We start from the raw sequence: 22,640 nt of genomic DNA, 5'->3' as shown, positions 1-22,640 counted from the left end.
TGATTTTCGGGGCAGGTACAGTCTATCAGTATCACCACGTGGATGTAAACTGTAGTGCATTGTTATTAGTTTCCTGGTTTTTCAGTCCAAAATGTCCAAATCAGCTTGTGTCCAGTTAACTATACCAGCTGTGTATCTTATAACTGGTATTGCCCAGGTATTTATGGCCTTGATTGTATTTCCACCATTCAATTTAGATTTCAAAATGTTCCTAACTCTGTTGGTGTATTCGCGCCTGACAATAGTTTTTACTTCTCCATGCTTGATGTTATCCAACTGCAGAATGCCTAAGTCTTTGTAGGCTTCATTTTCATTGCATTTAATTAGTTGGCCATTTCAATTCCCTCACATGCAATGATTTTGCCCCTTTTTATGGATACAGTGACGCATTTTTCCATGCCAAACTACATTGAAATATTGGTGCTGAATACTCGGACTGTGTTTGTCAATGATTGGATTTCTATATCTGACTTTCCATAGAGTTTCAAATCATCCATATATAGTAAATGCAAAAATTTTTCAGCTTCTTTGGCTGTTTGGTAGCCTAATTTCATTTTTTTTAAAGATTATTGATAGTGGGATCATTGCGATGATAAAGAGAAGAGGTGAAAGTGAATCACCCTGGAAAATTCCTCGCTTTATTATTATTATTATTATTATTATTATTATTATTATTATTATTATTATTATTATTATTATTATTATTATTATTATACAATTGTATCACAGCGGCCAGTTGTTTCGCCGGATTTGGCATTGGTTACTAGTCGGGCCCCACCCAGGGGCCTAGGACGTCGTAACGTATTTTCGTAATATGCGTGCAGATCCAAGCAGTGTGGCTTTTTGCATTTGACTGATGGTGATTTTGTCAATTTTTTAACTGTTTTAAATGTAATTCCAGTGCTTTTGGAATAGCACCCAGTGTGCAATTACCACTGCAATTACCACTGCTGGTTTGTGCCATAGTCGTTTAATTTCGATTTTTAAGTCCTGGTAGATGTTAAATAGGAGGGGGGACAGGACCGAACCCTGTGGCACATCACATTTAATGGGCCTAGGGGTCGACCTTTGCCCCCCAACCAACACCGACTGCGACCTGTCGGAGAGGTAAGAGGAGAACCACCGTAAAATGGTGCCTCCCGCTCCCACCTCCTCCAGCCATCGCAGAAGGATACCATGGTCAATGGTATCAAAGGCCGCTGAGAGGTCAAGGAGTACCAGGATAGAGGAATGTCCCCATCCCTGGCCCGCCAGAGATCATCGGTCAGTGTGACCAAAGCGGTTTTGGTGCTGTACCCAGGCCTGAAACCAGACTGAAAGCAATCTAGATAATCTGTTTCATCCAAGGTCCACTGGAGTTGAAGGGCCACCACCTTCTCTCCAACCTTCCCCAAAAAAGGAAGGTTGGAGACAGGACGGTAGTTCTTAAGAATAGCTGGGTCCAGAGAAGGCTTCTTGAGGAGGGGTCTTACCACCGCTTCCTTCAAAGATTGCGGGAAAGATCCCTCCTGTAAAGAGGCGTTTGTAATCATCTGGAGCCAACCTCGTTTACCTCCCTGCTGGTCGAAACCAGCCAGGAGGGGCACGGGTCCAGTAAACAGGTGGAGGCACTCATTGCTCCCATGGCCTTGTCCACTTCCTCAGGGTGACAAGCTCGAACTCATTCCAGGAAATCTGATCAAGACTTTCCCTCAGCATCTCTGCTGGTACTGACCAAGTGGAGTCCAGGTCTGCCCGAATCTGAGTGATTTTGTCCGACAGAAACTGAGCGAATTCCTCAGCCCTTCTCTGCAAGGGTTCCCTCGCATCCTCACCCTTCAAGAGGGAGTGGGTTACCCTAAACAGGGCGGCTGGGCGAGATTCCATGGACGCAATAAGAGCGAAAAAATGTGCACATTTTGCTGCCCGTATCGCCACTAAATAAGTCTTAATAAAGGCTCTTAAGTGTTCGGTCGGATTCGGAGTTACTAGCCCTCCAGCGTCGCTCTAGGCATCTCTTTTGGTGCTTCATCTCCCGGAGTTCCTCGGTAAACCAAGGTGCCCTTCTGGATCCACTGCCGCGGAGAGGCCGCAAAGGCACAATCCGATCTAGCGCCTCGGTCACCGCAGCATTCCAGGCAGCAACCAAGGACTTTATCGGATTGTGGGCAAGGGAGTCAAGTATCTCTCCAAGCTCCTTCTGAAATCCCAACGGGTCCATCAGGCGCCTGGGACGGAACCACTTAATCGGCTCCACCTCCCTGCAATGGGGGAGTAGCTTCCCAAAGTCAAGCCTCAGCAAGGAGTGATCTGACCATGACAAGGGCGAAATCTCTATTCCCCTTAATTCAAGATCACGTCTCCACTGTCCCGAGAGAAATACGAGGTCGATCGTGTGTCCCGCTCTATGAGTCAGACCCTGAGTCCATGGTTGACATGGAAGCCATGAACTCCTGAGCCCCGTCAGAGTGTTCGCCCACAGATGGCAGGTTAAAATCCCCCAGTACCATTAGTCTGGGGAACTCCACTGCTAACCCAGCTAACCCTGTCTCTAGGAGTGCAGGCAGCGCTGTTGTGATGCAGCTGGGAGGTAGATACGTCAGAAACAAGCCCAATTGAACCCGTAGGTCCAACTTCAAGAGAAGAGACTCACACCCCACAATCTCTGGGGCAGGGATCCTGCGAGGAACTAATAACTTTTGGATAATAACTGCCACTCCCCCACCCCATCTTTTGTGTGGTGATTGGTGGGGCACCTGGAACCCTTCTGGGCATATTTCTGAGAGGGGGACTCCTCCTTCATGGCCCAGCCAGGTTTCAGTAATACATTCCAGGTCTGCCCCCTCGTAATCATAGCTGGATGCATGCAATATCAGAATTACATTCAATGGACTATATACTCTTGATATAAAATTAGTAAACATATTCAAAAATAGACTATGGAAGCCATATGATATTTTAAAGTGATTAGTTGAAATTAAATTTAGACAAAACACATGTGGAGTCAGTAAATAGGATGGTAGACTTGAAGACTGAATTCAGCTTGTCTTTGTTGCATTCTTCATGAAAGAGAAGAACCCAAGTGTAAGAGGGCTCTTAATTTTCAGCTGTCACTGGATATATGAGACAGCTGCAAAAACTCCACAAAAGTGTACATCTGAGCTAAAAATTGGTTTTACAGCTAAGAAAAGAAAAGGAGTAAACAGTACTGTTAGCAAAGGGAGTTGACCTGATCTGGAGGCAAAAAATAAACATTATGTTTATAGCAATATTATGATTCTCCCTTTTTTCTTTATTAAAAGAAATTATGGAGCTTTTTCAGGACAAAGGAAGAAAGGATATTTTCATTCTCGCACTGTTCTATAAATGTCAGAGTACTAAAAGAAAGAGGAGATCTTTCCATAGGAAAAATAGTATGGGGAAAAGTTTGGGAATCTTATGTGTGTATCTATGCACAATAAAGAGAAAATCAATATATGTAAGTCAAATATGTAAGTATGCTAAATAAATTACCTTACATTAGATCCACTTATAATTTGAGGATCCTGCATTCCTTGCCCATAAAACTAGGTGGAAACAGCTTAAGCATGCAATCTTATGCCTTTATATCTAGAAATAAGCTCACTGATTTCAATGACTCTTAATTTGTAAGATTGATTTGTAAGATTGTATTTAATTTCCTTAGTGAATGTTGGGATAAAATATCTCCTATACATTTGCAGGAAAGGGTCTGGTGTATTAATGGGGATTCCCATCTGAAAATCCTGGGATACCTTCAGATATATCATTGCATTGTTTATTGATTGATGGAGAGTTATCATATTAACTAATTATTTAAAATAATAATAATATGAAACAATTTTTTGTCCCAGGACAAAAGTGGAGTGTGGCTTTTAGCTCAGAAGATCTATGTCGCACATAATAATAGTTCAAAATAATTGTAAGAGGCAGATTACATAGTGCAATAAAACATTTAATGCAATCAAAGAACAACATTTGTCTGTCCCAGGACCTTGTGAAGGACTAGATATGATAAAAATGCCAAATCCAGTCTAAACATTTGACTGACAATGTAACTAACCATAATAATAATAATACAGTGTTTATATGAGCACATGAAACATGGTCCATTCACTTGAACTTAAAAAAATGGTTTTACATCCATAAGTAAAATTTATATTTTTAGTCCAATACCATCTAATGAATTATTACTTTGTTAAATCTAAACAAACCTGGCCACCATAAGAATTCTCACTAGAAAGTTGTTTGCCTTTTTAGAGTTAATATTAGCAATTCATTAATCAGAACATTACATTTTGCATGGAAGAAACATATTATTTCTCAAGTTATACTTTTAAAATAATAAACCCAGAAATACATAGTATATTTAATACATTTATTTCTATTCCCATACATAGAAAACAATTTATCATATCCTAAGATCATGTAATACTTCACTCCTCCTCTCCTAATAGCATCTGGATATTTTGGGATACAAATATATTAATTAGGAATTTTGGAATTTGTAAATTCTACCACATCTGCAGCTGTAAATATTGCACTATGTATAAGTGGATTTATTTAATCTTAACCCTAACCCTATTGATTTACAATTGATTTACAATAACTCAAGGCAGTGACCACTGCTAACATTTCTTCATCCTATTTCTCTCTCTCTCTCTCTCTCTCTCTCTCTCTCTCTCTCTCTCTCTCTCTCTCTCTCTCTCTCTCTCTCTCCACTCCCTCCCTCCCTCCCTTTCCTTTATAAGCATAAAGGTCTAAGGATAAGACTATAAATTTTAAAAAAACTATCAGGGATGAAGAAATGGCAACTACTTTTGAATTCCTGCAAGAAAACAAGTACAGGTTGTACTGTTAGATACCATTCATTTAGTAACTGTTTAAAATTATAATGGCACTGAAATTGGTGACTTACAACTGGTCCACCCCACACTCAGATGATCAAAATTTGGGTTATGGCCAACTGGCATATATTTACAATGACTGCAGGTCATGTGATTGTCACTTGCAATCTTCTCAGCTAACTTCTAACCAGATAAGTCAATAAAAGAAGCCAGATTCACTTAACAACTATGTAAAATCAAGTGCAGCTCATTTAACAACCACCTTATGGCAAGTGTGGTCATCTCTATGGTTATAAACACATATCCATAAAATTGCTAGTTATGTTTTAGAGAGTTTTATCTTTGGGAGAAGAAATATTTTACCTTTGGAACTGGACCTGACCTATTAAGATTTAATTAATATATAGTGTTCAGTAGATGTTCTCATTTAGCTACATGGCATATAAAGCTTTATCTTTTAATTCTTTTCACATAAGACCAGGTAGTATTTAGCAGGTTGCGACCAGTTCTGGAGAAATGGTAATGGAAATTTTGAATAGTTCAGAGAACTGGTAAATACCACTTCTGACTTGCCCCATCCCCATCTACGCTCTGCCTCCCATATCCCAGCTGATTGAGAGGAAATGGGGATTTTGCAGTAACCTTCCTCTGGAGTGGTGTCGGAATGGAGGTTTTACAGTATCCTTCCCTGCCATGCCCACCAAGCCATGCCATTCCACACCACCAAGCCACATTCACAGAACAAGTAGTAAAAAAAATTTGAATCCCAACACTTCATAAGACATGAGAAAAACTACTATTGGTTGATTCTGGATATCTGTAGGTATTTCAATACCAATGTGGAAATATCTCAAACAGTATGCCAGCACTTAGAAGCCAAGAAAACAGTTTTACTTTTATTGTACTTTGGAAATCTCAGGATAAATAATCCAAATATATTTTAAGCAAATTTCTGATATGTTTTAACTTAAAATCCCATAAGAAACAATGTTGCTATTTTTATCATTAAAAATCTTCTATAAAAAGAAGAGAAAACAAAAGAGATAGAGGAAGAAATCCAGTTGGGCAGCTGACTGAGTGAAATGGATATATCTGTTTTAATGTAGCCATCATTCTTACCTTATTCAAGTTGGATTTGCAACTTGAATTGGACTTGGATCAGAGGTGGGTTGCTACCGGTTTGCACTGGTTTGGGCGAACTGGTAGTGGCAATTGGGACTGGGTTGCTGAACTGGTAGGGACGGCAGGCTGGCCATGCCCCCAAACTGGTTACCCAGTCACCCACGCCGTTGCGACAAGTTTTTTTTTGTAATTTTATAATGTTCTGCACATGTGCAGAACAATTTACAGACAATTGCACATGCACAATGCATTGCAAGTACGCGTGAGCGAAGCGAACAGCGCGTGTGTAAAGTAAACTGGCAGTAATTCTGACTTGAATGAGAGAGAGTAACTGTCCCAAAGTCAACTAGCTGGCTTTCATGACTATGGTGGGACTAGAACTTACAATCTCCTGGTTTCTAGCCTGATGCCTTAACCATGAGATCAAATTAGCTTTTACAGGTTGGCTCTCAACACTCGTTATGGTAATTTCAAAGATATTTCTATTTCTATTTTTTTTTAAATAAAGCACGATCTGGACAACATAGTATTCATAATTACCTGAACATCTTACACCCTGAGCAATGAGTCCCCACATGAAATTGGCACAGTATTCGCACCAGTGTGGACCCCGAAATGTGTGGACCTGTAAAAGAAATGAGAAACAAAATCCAAGGTCACTGAGTGGCAGATGGCCTAGCAGATGGAATATGAAGAAACAGAAACAACAATGGATTTAATTAAGAACAAATGTACTTGATAGTTAGCTCTGTTCCAAGGACTCAGGATAATGAGTCAAGGGGAAAAAGATTGTATGAGCATCAGAATTTTCATTCATGTCATAGGCAAAATTAATTATTTTGCATGAAATAAATGAGTTATATTGTTTGACACATTGATTCTGGCATGTGTGGGGTGGGGGTTGATATTTAGCTTAATGAGTTATAATATAAAAAGGTAAAGGTTCCCCTCGCTCATATGTGCTAGTTGTTCCTGACTCTAGGGGGCAGTGCTCCTCTTCATTTCAAAGCCGAAGAGCCAGTGCTGTCCAAAGATTTCTCCGTGGTCGTGTGGCTGGCATGACTAAATGCCAAAGGCACACAGAACACTGTTACCTTCCCACCAAAGGTGGTCCCTATTTTTCTGCTTGCATTTTTTACATGCTTTCAAATTGCTAGGTTGGAAGAAGCTGGGACAAGTAACAGGAGCTCACCACATTATGCGGCACTAGGATTTCGAACCACTGAACTAACAACTTTTTGATTGACAAGCTCAGTGTCTTAGCCACTGAGCCATGGTGTCCTTGATTTATAATATAGAAATACCCAAATTCAAACTCTGGCAATTATGGATGTTGTTGCTAATAAATAAGCACAGATAGTCCTAGCTTAGCAATCATTCATTCAGCAACAAGTTGGAGCTATTATGATACCGAAGAAGGAGACTTATGAATAGTCCTCAAATTTCCTGTTGCAGTGCCTCCACAGCAGTGATGAGTTTCAAAAAGTTTTAGAACCTCTTCTGTAGGTGTGGCCTGCTTTGTGGGAGTGGCTTGCTGGCCATGTGAGTGGGTGGGAGTAGCTTGCCAGCCATGCGACTGGGTGGGAGTGGTTTGCCAGCCATGTGACTGGGTGGGTGTGACCAACTTGTAAAATGTGGTGAAACTTACTTAACAACGCTCTTAGCAACCAAAATGTTGGCTCAGAAACTCTGGCATTTGAAGCATGCAAGTTTTAAAGCTGTCAAGTTACAAGACCCTTGCACCCCTAACCCTTTAGGAAAAAAACCCCAGGGGTCTTCAAACTTGACAGATTTAAGACTTATGGACTTCAACTCCCAGAATTCCTCCTCTTGCTCTTCATCTTGATGATGTGCAGACGGGCGGGGGGATGGAGTTGGAATCAGTTCTAAACAGCACTGTAGATTTGTGGAACCTCTTCTATAGAAGAGGTTAAAACTGGCAGGAACTCACCCCTGCTCCACAGTCACAATAATTGGGAATTGGGTGCTTGACAACCAGCATGGTCACAGTGTCCCATCATCACAGGATTGACCATTGCAACCTTCACTGCTCCAAAAAACAAAAATCATTGTAGAGCTGGCAATAAATTGTAAGTTGCAGTTGTGTTATGTCATGCTTGACAACTGCATGATTCACTTAACAACTACAACTGGAACTGACATTATCAGTTGGCATGATCACATTGTATTGTATTGTAACTATGTCACTGACCAACATTCCAATTTTGATTGCTAGCTGAAGACTATTTGTAGTGGGATGCTCAGTGCAATGTAAATATGCTGAAGAGATGAGTCAAGAAGCCATCTCAACATACTAAACAACATTTATATAGTATTCAATCTTCCTTTTTGAGCGAAAGTTGTTGAGAAAATGGTTGTGCAACAGTTTTGGAGGATTTTGGATAAAATGGATTATCTTGATCGCTTTCAGTTGAGTTTCAGACCAGGGTATGTGATGGAGATGGCATTGGTCATCCTTCTGGATGACCTCTTTTTGGAAAGGGACAAAGAGATCTATCTTTGCTCTACTTGATTATTCAATGGCTTTCAAAACCATCAATTGTGGTATTCTTCTGGACACACTTCAAGGGTTGTAGTTGTTTGCACTGAATTGTGCTGGTTCTCTTACTTCCTCCCGAACTGGTTCCAGTGTTAGTTAGGAGTGAGAAAAACTGCTCTTAGCCCCTATTGTGTCATCATTTTCCCCTCCCAAGATGATTACTCCAACCCTGTGGGCTTTTTGGAAGGTCCTTAAAACCTGGTTCTGTCATTGGACTGAAAAAAATGTAGCCCATAAATAGCTGTTTCTGGGTATAAGCTCAGAATTACAACTATGTTTTTGTTTTATTACAGCTTATACTTTTAACTATTTTAATGGGTTTGTTTTTAATTATTTTGATTGTTTTTTTAATTTTGTGCACCTCTTGAAGCACAAGTATGAAATGGACAGCTATATAAATTTAATGAATGAATGAACCTGGTGTCCTACAACTATAAAACTCCATGCTTGCTGAGAATGCTATGTATAATAGTTCAGAAAGTCTGGAAGATGCACAGTAGAATCAGATAGAATTGTACTTATTATTAAAGTCAGAGTGTACATAGTTGTTGGCTTCATGTCAACCATCAGACCTAAATGGTTTACTTCTAGTTAACAGTTGCCATGAAAAATAGATGCTGAGGCCAAATTTACACAATCCACAAAGATGGTAAAGCAGACAACTACACACAGGTATGCAAGGGGAATATATTTTCCAATATTTTTAGTAAAAAATATATCTGCCAATAAATAACAACAGAAGCAGCACTGGGACATTGTTTGTTTTTTCTCCATGGAAAAATAAGATTCCTGACTTTCATTAAATTACTATACTATAATAAATAATCTGGTCCTCATACATGTAATGATTGTACTATATAATCCAATGTATACAAAATGCATCATGCAACAAGAAGGTGGATAAGACATTCAAAAGTCATATATTAAGGAATGCTTTACTGCGTGTCTGGAAAAAATATCAATACAAATTAAATGATAAGATACCTATCTGGGCAATTCCCAGACATGCAACAGAGAATGTAAGTATAGTACAAAAACATGATGTAACTACATATAGACAGCTTCTTACTATAGAAAGAGGTGTGTTTCAATTAAAACCCTTGAATGTATTAAAAGAGGAGAAGGTAATCCAAACATGGTTTCAGTATGGACAGTTGCAGGCCAGATGGAAAAAAGATCAGAAAATTGGTATCATGCAAAATGAGGACAATCTACTAAAACAAATCAGGGATCAAAGTCAAATGGACATAAAAAGGTTATATAATGTTCTAATAGAAATGGATTCTGAAACAGAATTAGTTAAAGATTGTATGATAAAATGGGCACAAATTTTTGAAGAACCAATAATGTTGGATACTTGGGAAAAGATATGGGTAAGAAATGTAAAATTTACACAAGCCCAAAACCTGAGAGAGAACTTTTACAAGATGTGTTATAGATGGCACTTAGATCCTAAAAAATTGGCTTGCATGTATCCGAATTTACAACCTATATGCTGGAGATGTGATTGTACTAATGCTACGTATTACCATATATGGTGGACTTGCAAAAAAGTTAAAGCATTTTGGATTAAAATATGGTGGATTATGCAAAATGTTTTTAAAAAGAGGATAAAGTTTACCTCTCAGTTATTCTTGTTAGGTATAATTACTGATTGTACTGTTATAGAGACTAATGTGATTTTGAACCTAACAACGGCAGCAAGACTGTTAGTGGCGCAATACTGGAAGAAGGAAGATTTGCCTACTATTCAAGAATGGACATTAAAAGTAACAAATTTAGCAGAGATGGCTAAAATATCCGTGACCCGTCAAAACCGCGGAGGACAAAATCGCGCTCGACGAAAGCGCGCATTTGACATCATCACAGCGCGATGAAAAAAATTAAAAATTGAAATAAAAATAAAATTAAAGCAAGCCGATTCACATAAAGGTAAGGGTTAGGTTTAGGGTTAGGGTTAGTGTTAGGTTAAGGGTTAGCGTTAGGTTTAGCGTTAGGTTAAGGGTTACGTTTAGGGTTAGATTTAGGGTTAGGTTAAGGGTTAGGTTTAGGGTTAGGTTTAGGGTTAGGTTTGGGGAGGTTAGGGTAAGGTTTTCGCTTTATTTTTACATTTTTCGATCACAGCGCGATGTTTTCGTCGTGCTGTGATGACGTCAAATGCGCGCTTTCGTCGAGCACGATTTTCTCCTCCGCGGTTTTGTGGTGGAACCAAAATATCAGCATATCTTAAGGATCATTCAGATGAGAAATATAAACTGGAGTGGAGAAGATGGATTGAATATATTCAAAATAAATACGGACAAAAAAATTCCAGATAGCTTATGATTGAAAAAGCAAGGAATGATTTAATTTGTTTATAGTTAGCTTAACAAAAGAGGAGTTAAAGCACAAATGAAAGAGGAAGCCAAGTTACTTTTAGTTTATTTTAGAATATGATTGTTAAAGATTTATACCCTGTATTTGCTCTGGGAAGTCAGGGGGGGGGAGGTTGGGGGGGGGAGATGGGCTCGGGTGGGGAAGGTGGGGGAGGGAGGTAAATATTTGTAAAACCTTTTGAAAATTTTCAATTAAAAAAAATGCATCATAATGAGAAAAATAATTAAGGATTTCTCTCTTCTACTATATAAGACTGATGGATAGATTTTTCCCCAGATAGTTCTTCAGAGTGAGAAAGAATTGGATAACCCTTTGAAGAGGATGCAGAAGGAATCTCCTTGTGGCTTCAGATGAGTATCAAGCTTCAGATGAGACTGAAACATTTTTAAGAAAAAGCAACAATTTTTCATTGAAATAAATCATTTAATTTAATAGCTTGAATTAAAGTCAAACATAAAGTCAAAGAATATTCTGAAAACTGTACATACTTTGTGACAAATTAAGGTAATGTATAATATAAGTTTTCTCATGTTTCATAGCTCAAATTACAGTGCTGCTAATGGGTTTTAACCAAACCCCAAATGATAGTCTATACATATTCAAAGGACAATATTTTTAGACAAAAGTACTGACATACTTGCTTTAAAATCATGTAAACACTAAATGTAGAGCACATGTTTAAATTGGTCTATCTAGAAAGTGTTCCACCTTAACCTAGAAAAATGCTTTCTGAATTCAGAGTTAAATAAGAAAATGCCTTGGGATCTATTCCCAAATATTGGTTTAATTATGTGAGGTTTCTTTTTTTTTTTTAAATTGTTCTTGTTGGGTTTAGAGGCAATCCCTGGGTTAAAAATTGGGTTAAAAACAATTTATAGACAATTTGTACTTATGAATAGAGTGCCGTTCAGTCTATTATATTAAAATTTTGAATTATATGTAATGATTCATAGTAATGAACACACAGCCACACCCACACATTTTCTCTTTTATGATATTCATGATAATAGTGTGCAGCTTCAGTTGTTCATTGGCCTGCAGAAGAAGAATGCCATATGACACTTTATATACCAGTATACATTAAGACAAACATTTGACTAACTGGTGGTGATTAGGAACCATATGTACTGTTCTGACTTACCTACAAATTTGGCTTAAATACAGATTTAGGAACAAATCTTATTCATAATCTCATGTTATTTTGTGACAATACAGGTAGTCTCAACTTATGACGACAATTGAGCGCAAAATTTATGTTGTAAGTGAAACATTTATTAAGTGTGTATTGCTCCATTTTATGGATTTTCTTGGCACAGTTGTTAACTGAATCATTGCAATTGTTAAGTTAGTAACATGGTTTCTCTATTGATTTTGCTGTTAGAAGGTTACAAAAGGTGATCACATGACCCTAGGCAACCATCATCAAGATGAGCCAATTTCCAAGCATCTGAATTTTGACCATGGAGTTATGGCAATGGTCATAAGTGTGGAAAATGGTTGTAAGTCACTTTTTAAGCGTCGTTTTAAGTTTGAAGGCTCATTAAATGAACTCTTGTAAATTTAAGATTACTTGTACTGAATCGTTTCTTAAATTTGGAGTGTTTTTCAAATATTTAATAAATTCTAATGAAAATGAATCGTGGCCCGACAAAACCGCGCTCGTCAAAATAGCAGCGACAAAACTGCGTCGCTAAAGCCGCGATGTCATCACCGCGACATCATCACCGCGGCGACAACAGCTTAGTGACAGAAGGGCTCTTTAAAACAGCGCGGCGGCAGAAAGCCGATTTAAATTAAGGTAAGGGTTAGGATTAGGTTTAGGGGTTTGGTTTAGGGTTTGGTTTAGGGTTAGGTTTAGGGTTAGGTTTAGAGTTAGGTTTAGGGTTAGGGTTAGGGTTAGAGTGCTGAGTGCTTCGGAAGGCGCGGATTTGCCCTCCGTGGTTATGTCGTCGCGCTAGGGTCGCCTTTTTCCTTAGCGCTTCAGACGGCGCAGATTTGCCCTCCGCGCTTATGTCGGGCGGATAAGGGCTTAGCGGTTTTGTCGGTGAACCAAAATGAATAATGCAACTGTTGCACAAAATGTTATATAACAGGATAATGATGATGGGTAGGAATCTTATATTTGAGGGTGAGCCAGATGCTGTCACATACATGTTAGGGTTGGAGTTTCTAGACATTTTGAGATTCGGTCTTATTGTGTCTTAGTTTGACTTCACAAAAGTTTCTATGTGTTTGCTTGTCTCTGAATGGCAGAAAGCAGTACCGTCAATTTTCATTAAAAAAAATAATAGCAACACATAATCTATGGATAATAGATATTATTACTTTGCTCAAAATGAATAACATGAAATTTTGCAGATCTTCGGGGACAGTTTACCAGTACCGATTCTTGAATGTTTCAATCAATTATGCAAACACACTATTTTTGTTTTCTTGTCTTTTCCAAGTTGCATGAGTAAACTTGCTTCATTCAAACTCTAATATACAGAGAGATTCTTATTCAACAAAATCACAGAAAGTGCCATTTGATTGAAATAAGCAGAAAAAAACAGGGTGAGGAAAGAGATGAAATATTATACTGGTCTTAATTAGGGGAAATAATAATAAAAGGACCTTTTGAAATTTAAAGTTTGGCCATAGCTAAATATTCATTTGCTAATCTAAATTATTTGCTTCTAGACCTTTGCCCTAAAAAGGTACTTCTCATACTGATTTAAGCAGCTGGTCAAGGTGGTTAGAAATGCTGATTGTCCTGCAATGCATAAGAATGCATGAATATATATATAGTCACATATGTTATTTAAGCATATTTGTCAAGATATTTGGAAACATTGGTTATTATTAAACATCTCCGGGCAAGGACTGAAGGTCAGAATCTTCACTGCATTCTTTGATAGCATCTATTTTAAGTTTTTAAAAATTACCTCACATCTTGGTTAAGGACTATGATAATTAAAATCAGATGGTTCTTCATCACTGTTGTAATATGAAATGCTTTTGTCAGATATTGCTAAACAAGAAATAGTCTACCTTGGGCTATTTTGGCTTCAAACTGTTAATATATAATTACCAATTAAAATATCAAAATATTAAAACAAACCAGTAAATTGGTGGATGTGAAATAAAAGACACAGCAGCTGACCATCATAAAATAACTATCAACAAGGCCAACAGATGGGCTCTCTAGGACTCTATCTGGCCTTGTAAAAGACCAGATGGCTCAGGCTAACCTAATCTCAGCTAGAATAATGTTCTCCAGGGCAGAAGCTGTGGCAGAAAAGGTCCTTGTCCTCAGCTCCACTAGCCAATACGTCTGCAGCATGCCCCACCTTCCGGACAAGTAAGATGGTTAAAAACAATTTGGAGAAATGGTCCCATAATAAACCAAATAAAAACTTCAGAAGTAACTATCAATATCTTTAATTGCACTTTAAAGGATATAGAAACCAATACAGCATGCAGAATATGGTGTTACATCTGCTGAATAACCAATGCTATTAACTATGGTACTTCCAAGTGTTCTTCAAGAGTAGCCCAATGTAGAGCATGTTCCATGAGTCCAATTGCCCAGGCTCTAGTTAGTTTCTTCCCTAACTGAAATTAGTATGTTTTAAACCCTTTCCAAATATATATGCATTACTTGTTGGGAATATTAGGAAGCTAATAGCCTAGGTCACTATAAAAAGGTAATAGCCATGAATAACACTTGGGTCCTGAAAAACTACTAAATGTGAAGAATCTGAGGGAATAAGAAGGCATTACCAAAATTGCCCTTAAGGCTGCACATATGTATTTACTTATTACATCTCTGTAGCACAAAATCTTCCATCTATTCTCAGTGATTTACAATAAATAAGTGGAAAAAAGTTTTGCAGGTTCCTAAAGACTAAATCAAAAGTGTCTTTACTCTTATATCTTAAAAATGGGTTTCTTCAACAAAGTCCAATGAAGGATATATGTAAGGCAACGGGGAAAGCTATCAATGGAAAAGCGGGGGGGGGGGGGGAGAAAAAAGGAAAAGTTTCATTCACAAGGAAGATACACTGGAAAGAAGAAATAAAGGAGGCTTCCTCTTCTTAGGTATCTCCTGGGAATTTAAATTCATCACACTAAATTGAAGATAATATAATGATGATATAATTATAGGAGGGGAAAAAACAGGTGGAAAGCCCTTAATGATTTTGTTCATTTCCTCTCCCTCTCAAATTTGCTCATGACCTTGGCAGATAAAGCACTCTGAATAACAAATGGAATTACTGGGAGGAGAAGAGTACAACATATGTGGGGAAAATTAGCATGTGAATCAAGCGTAGGATATTGTTGGCTGTTTAAAAACTTTGTTTAGACTCGTTCTAAAAATATACTGAAGGTCTGTTTATAAAGTGATAGGTTTTCCTAATTTTTCAACATTGTCTCTCTAAATGAATTAATCTTTTTGTACTTGGTACAAAAAGCAATTCAAATATAGTCATGATGTATATATTTCAGTCTAATGAATCTCTAATACTTTTGAACATGAGAGTTAATTTATCAGCTGAAGCCCCAGAAGGGTTGGTAAGGCCCCAGATACTCCTCAATTGAAAAGATCCTAGTCTCTTTAAACAGGCTATAACACACCTTCTCCTTACAGTGAACTGAAGTAAAAAATGTAAAATATTTTTAAATCAAAAAGCATTAAATATTTATTATAATCAGTTTCTTTGAAATATGTTGGAACAATTTCATTTGTCCAACTTTCTTTTTTATATATAAAAAACAAATTTAGAATATAGGACAACTTAAATAAAGTTAGTTATTAAATAATTTTGAAAGAGAGGGAGAAGAATTCCATACAGCTGGTATGTGAAATGCTCATGTTCATAGCCTGCCGCAGCACCTTATTGGTGGATGTAATTTATGACACAGACAGAAGGGAGGAGATATAGTTCAAATGCAATTAAGTGGAAATCAGTTTCGGCTCCACACAAGGACATGCCAAAATGTTGATCCTAATAAATGACTGGATTTCTTTTGAACTTTGTATCGAGGCTCGTAAATTAATTAGGTTATTTTTTGGAAACTTCACATCAGGTGTATTTGAATGAGTTTCACTGTGCTAGTTGCAAAAGTCAACCTTTTCAGAAATCTGGAGGAGACTAGAATTCTTTCCAATCATTATATTTAGTCTGATAGGTCATTGCTCTGCCATTGATGTGAATTACAACTTTAATGTGGGTATTGTGAAATGGGAAAAATAATCTAAGTAGTTCTTTTTAAAATAGGGAAGAAATTACCTGCTAGGTAGCAGGAGCTGGGAACATTAAGGGTTTTTTTTAACTCAATGCTATTAAAAATGACAGCTGAAATTACAAGAGAAAAGGTCAAAGTAGATCATATTCCACTTAAACAGAGTAAAAAAGAACACATGGTGACTATCATATTGTTAAGCCTTGGATGTTGTTTCTCAGAGTTCATCCACACATCTGCGATTGCCATGCCCTTTTCGCATCCTGGAGCTTGCTGTCACCAATGTGCTCTTATACTGTGTCTGAAATAGGACCATTCTGTGCTGCTCTCTGTACATCTCTTCTGTAGGCTACTGTGAAGACAGTGATCAGTGATTTATCCACTGAAATGCTAACACCACTAACTGAAAGAAAAGTTGCCACTAATTACTGAATATAATGCATGCTCAAATTGCTTGCATGATTATTATTCCTCCTCCCCTTCCTCCATCATCATCATCATCATTTGATCTGACAACCATTACATGGAAACAAAGAGTTTATTTCTCTTAATTGCAATTTATAGTTCAGTCTGATTAGTTGTCTTGATGCAGCCTCTCATTATAAATACTTGGAGATATATATACTTTAAGTCGAAAACACCAGCCTGAGGATGACGAGTGAGACCTTGCCGAAACATTGCCAAGACAATCTCAATCTTACCCGGGAAAAGACCTGAATACAACAAAACCAGCATACCTACACCCGTGAAAATCTACAAAAACAAATATATCTATATCTCGATCTCGATCTCGATATCTATCTTGGTAACGTTTCGGCAAGGTCTCATTTGCCATCCTCAGGCTAGTGTTTTTGGCTTAAAGTGTGATCAGAGCTGCCGTCTTTCTATAAATCTTGGTGTGTGTGTGTGGAGTGCTGGCGTTGTTTCAGTAAGTGGATTGATTGGATGTGAGGCTGTATCAAGATTGGTAGATTGGTGATGATTGGTGCTGGCTGTGTGTCCATTGTTGTTTTGTATTGTAATGGCCTGGGTGGTGGGTGGGGCTCGTTTGTTGACTAGGGCTGGTTTCCAGATATCTGGTAGGTGGGAGGTATCGTCACGTTTATTCATGCTGTGGGGGTGTTTCTCTATTTTGATGGTTTCCATAATTATTCTCTTGTTGAAGTGACCCATAGTCAGCTCCATAGGTTCACCTCTACAGAATCTTGCCAAATTCCTCACCAAACAACTCCAACCCTACGTAGAATCCATCACCTCACATGTACAAAACTCACTCCACTTCATAGAAACAATAAAGAAACAAAACCTACAACTCAGCGACCTACTCGTGAGCTTATACATTGAACATTTTGAAACTAACACTTTAGATAAATCTGAACACAAACCCAAACTCTGGCTTACATATGTTGATGACACTTTTGTGATTTGGCCACACGGGAAGGAAAAACTGGACAACTTCCTCACACATCTCAACAGCCTACACCCCAAAATACAATTCACTATGGAAATAGAAGCAAACAACTAATTTCCCTTTCTGGATGTCCTAATCTTCAAAAACCTCAATGGCTCCTTAGGACACACCATCTAACAAAAAAAACACAAAAAAAACAAAACATCAATCGCTACATAAATGCACAATCCTATCACCACCCTGCACAGATCAACTCTGTAGCCAAGACCCTCATCTCCAGAACCAAACACCGACAAAGACCACCTGAAAATTGAATTACACATTCTCACAAACATATTAATCTCCAATGGATTCCAAAGAAAAACAATTACCAACCTAATCCAAAGGGAGACTCCCCACAAAAACCAAGACATAAAACAGGACAACGGCATCGCCCTTGTCTTTTACATCAAAGGCACCACAGATAAAATCAGCAAAATTCTAGTATTTATTATTATTCTAGTATTATTATTCACTAATATAATATATACAAGACAGGTGAATAATCAGGTTTTTTTGAAGGGGGTGTTTTGAATCAATGATATAATAATTTTTAAGCAGTATTAAATTAGGAAGGATAATATGTATTGGGGTTTTTTGACGTACCTTTTTTTTTCTTGCTGGTTTGGGTTTCTCTCCCCCCCCCCTTAAAATACTTTTCTGGATTTTTTTAAAGTTTTGCATTTTGACCTTGTTTTGAATAAAATAAAAAAATAGATGCAAAAAGATATTGATCATTTGTACTTTGACAACTCTGGATCAATGTGTTCCATGATCTATTTGTTTTCTTAGCTATTCAAGATCAAAATTATCAATAATGTTTCTGACATGTGTCTTCAAAGTCCAATTTTCACACCCATCATGTGTTATAAGGAAAGCAATTGAATCCATGATTCAAATCTTAATAATTGTTGATTCCATTATTATGGTTTTAATTTTCTAAACTGATTGAAATGTTCTAAAATTAATTACAGGGATATTTTGGATCTGGATAACATCATAGAAAGGTAGTAATTATGGTCTTAACAAATAACAAAGACCAACAAATAGAAATTGAATGACTGTGGCAAAAGAAAGCAAAAGTAGTACCAATAGTAACAGAAGCCTTGAGTGGAATTTCAAAACAACCGAAGCACCATTTGAACACCATCAACAATGACAAATTCATCATTTGCAAAAGACAATTTTATTTGGAACAGCTTAGATCCTGCAATGATATCAGTAATACAAGCAAACATCCGGTGTCTGCCAGGTGCTACTGCCAGCAGAGATAAGAGGCATATTCTTAAGATAGTCAGGAATGCAAGTAAGGACTGTGATGCTGATGCTATTATACATCTTGGCACAAATGATCTGTCCCCAAAAGATGTACTTTTTGTGAAGAATGATTTCCAGATCTTGGGGTATGAACTTAGTAGTGTAGGTTGTAGGCTTATCTTTTCAGGGGTTTTACCAGTATATAAGGAACAAAAAGGGAAGGGCCAGCATGTAGCAGAGTTTAATGTGTGGCTAAAGGAGTGGTGTAAAAGGGAAGGCTTTGGTTTTATTAGTCATGATGTCTGCAGCTGGTCCAATGAAAAACTGTACAAAAGAGATGGTTTGCACCCATCCAAGAAAGAGACTGAGTTACTTGGCATTAAATTCACAGATTTTCTGGATAAATTTTTAAACTGAACAGCGGGGACAGAGAATTAATTGATACAGAACATTTCTGTCCCCAGCAATCTAAAACTCATAGGATTATCAGTGCATGTAACATAGATGTTTGTGCAGATAAGATTATCACTCCTGCTGTCAAGCAAAACCAAGCATTTAATAGTGAGTGCCATACCATATGCATGAATCATACAAGTGGCAAGAAAATAGGGGGAGTCAGGCATAACACAGGTTATGTAGACAGTAAAGACAGGGTCAATCAAAATGGACTCAAATGTCTATACACCAGTGCACAGAGTATGAGGAATAAACAGGATGAATTAGAAATTCAAGTAAATGAGGGCAAATACGATATTGTTGCCATTACAGAAACTTGGTGGGATGAAACCTACAAATGGAACATACAGCTAGAAGGATTTAAATTATTTTTAAAAAATAGACCAAATAAAAGAGGAGGTGGAGTTGACTATATATAAGAAATAACTACTTTTTTACAGAAATAGAGCACAACAATGATGAGAACTATCTTGAATGCATTTGGGTCAATATTAAAGGTTGTGGGGGAAATGACATTGCCATAGGTCAATACTACAGGCCACCCAACCAAGCAGAGGAAGTAGAGGAAGTTTTTGCTAGTCAGCTAACTACGGTATGTAGGAAGCACACCACAATAGTAATGGGGAATTTCAACTACCCTGACATCAACTGGTAAACAAACTCTGCACCAAGTAAAAGATCCAACAGGTTCCTAATAAACCTAGCAGACAAATTTGTTTCCCAAAACGTAGAGAAGGGAACAAGGGGATCGGCCATATTAGACTTAATTTTCACTAACAGAGAAGAAATGATAGAAGATGTTGAAGCCATAGGAACCCTGGGGGCAAGTGACCATGCAATATTGGAATTCAACATTATGTAAACACAAGTAGTAGAACAAAGTCAAACTAGAGTCTTGGATTTTAAGAGAGCTAATTTCAATAAATTTAGAGAGAGCTTGGGAAGAATTCCATGGATGAGAATCCTCAAGGGAACAACTCAAGAAGCTTGGGAAATTTTGAAAAATGAGATTACAAAACTCAGTCTAGCACAATACCAATGAAGAAGAAAAATAACAGCTCCCCCAAAAAACCAACTTGGCTGCATAAAGAACTCTGACAAATTGAAAGACAAAAAAGTTAAGTATAAAAAGTGGAAAGAGAAACATAACTAAGGCAGAATATCAGCAAATAGCCCAAGCCTGTAAAGATGAAGTAAGGAAAGCTAAGGCTCATAATGAAGAAAGGCTTGCCACAAAAGTAAAAAATAACAAAAAAGCTTCTTCCAATATGTTAAAAACAAGAAATAGGTTAAGAAAACAATTGGTCCATTGCTGGGAGAAAGTGGCAAGGTGATAAGCAACATGGAGAAAGCAGAACTATTTAACTCATGTTTTTCATCTGTCTTTACACAAAGGGATAAAACAGTCCAACCTATCAAAAACAGCACCACAAAAATCAGATTAGTAACACAAATTGAAATAGGGAAGATTTCACAAATTGAAATGGTAAGTGAGCACCTGTCTACCCTAAACAAGTTCAAATGACCAGGACTGGACTGATTATACCCCAGGGTTCTGAAGGAACTGGCAGATGTGATCTCAGAACCACTGAACTATATCTTTCAGAGATCCTGGATCACCGGGGAATTGCCAGAGAACTAGAAAAGAGCTGATATGGTTCCATTTTTGAAAAAGGAAAAAAAATAGATCTAGGAAACTATAGACCTATCAGCCTGACCTCAATACCAGGAAAGATTCTGGAAAAGATAATCAAGCAACGAATTAGTGATCACCTAGAAGTAAACAAAGTAATAGCCAAAAGCCAACAGGGGTTTGTCAAAAACAGATCCTGCCAGACTAATCTTATTGCATTCTTTGACAAAGTGACAAAATTAGTGGACCAGAAGAATGCCGTCGATATAGTTTACTTGGACTTCAGTAAGGCATTTGATAAGGTACATAACCTACTACTAGATAAAATAGAAGAATGTGGGTTGGACAGCATCACCACCAGATGGATTCGTAACTGGCTGACCAACCATACTCTACATGTAGTCCTCAATGGAACTGCATCTACATGGAGGGAAGTATGCAGTGGATTACCCCAAGGCTCTGTTTTAAGCCCAGTACTCTTTAACATCTTCATCAATGATTTAGATGAGGGAATAAATGGGAAACTCATCAATTTTGCAGATGACACCAATCTGGCAGGAATAGCCAACACTCCAGAAGATAGGCTTAAGATACAGAAGGATCTTGACAAACATGAACATTGGGCACTATCTAAAAAATGAAATTCAATGGTGAAAAGAGTAAGGTTCTACATTTAGGCAAGAAAAACAAAATGCACAGGTACAGTATAGGTGCTCAATAGTAGTAACTGTGAGAGGAATCTTGGAATCCTAGTGGACAACCATTTAAATATGAGCCAGCAGTGTGCAGCAACTGCCAAAAAAGCCAACACAGTTCTAGGCTACATTAACAGAGAGATAGAATCAAGATCACGTGAAGTGTTAATACCACTTTATAATGCCACACTTGGAATACTGCATTCAGTTTCGGTCGCCACAATGTAGAAATGATGGGGAGACTCTAGAAAGAGTGCGGAGAAGAGCAACAAAGATGATTAGGGGACTGGAGACTAAAACATATGAAGAACGGTTGCAGGAACTGGGTATGTCTAGTTTAATGAAAAGAAGGATTAGGGGAGACATGATAGCAATGTTCCCATATCTCAGGGGTTGCCACAAAGAAGAGGGAGTCAAACTATTCTCCAAGGCACCTGAAGGTAGAACAAGAAGCAATGGGTGGAAACTAATCAAGGAGAGAAGTAACTTAGAACTGAGGAGAAATTTCCTGACAGTTAGAACAATTAATCAGTGGAACAGATTGCCTCCAGACGTTGTGAATGCTCCAACACTGGAAGTCTTTAAGAAGATGTTGGATAGCCATTTGCCTGAAATGGTATAGGGCTTCCTGCCTAGGCAGAGGGTTGGACTAGAAGACCTCCGAGGTCCCTTCCAACTTCATATTGTATTATTGTATTATCCACATCTACCTATTCCACATCTTTGAAAAGGACTCATGAGACAAACAAAAATATGAAATCCAGTCTGAACCTCTGGCTGATTATGCCACAAACTATGACAATAAATTAATCTTGTATGCCACCCAACTTTCAACAACTCTAGGTAGCTCACAACAATCATATTTTTTCACATATTAAAAGAAAACCGTAAAAAAATCAAGCCAATCTCATAATCCATGTTTTGATAGTATTTGTTTTAGTAAAGTATAGGCATGAGAAATTATTTTACTGAACATATCAGTGAAAATTGATTGTTAAAAATAAAATTGGGGGAGTCCTTG

The 22,640-nt window shown here is 37.7% G+C and overlaps 1 protein-coding gene across 1 annotated transcript in view; it reads right to left on the bottom strand.

Moving 5' to 3' along the window:
* CHN2 (chimerin 2) overlaps nucleotides 1-22,640 on the bottom strand; it is a 146,131-nt gene that overhangs the window by 18,642 nt on the left and 104,849 nt on the right. Inside the window, exon 8 of the mRNA XM_014067300.2 lies at nucleotides 6,507-6,591. Coding sequence (XP_013922775.1) covers nucleotides 6,507-6,591 — 85 coding nt within the window. The remainder of the gene's footprint in view (nucleotides 1-6,506; nucleotides 6,592-22,640) is intronic.

Source organism: Thamnophis sirtalis, unplaced genomic scaffold (assembly GCF_051295495.1).
Source record: "Thamnophis sirtalis isolate CommonGarterSnake01/CBP01778 unplaced genomic scaffold, rThaSir2_p1.2 scaffold_4, whole genome shotgun sequence".
Classification (NCBI taxonomy): domain Eukaryota; kingdom Metazoa; phylum Chordata; class Lepidosauria; order Squamata; family Natricidae; genus Thamnophis; species Thamnophis sirtalis.
This window is presented reverse-complemented; position numbering and strand designations above follow the sequence as displayed.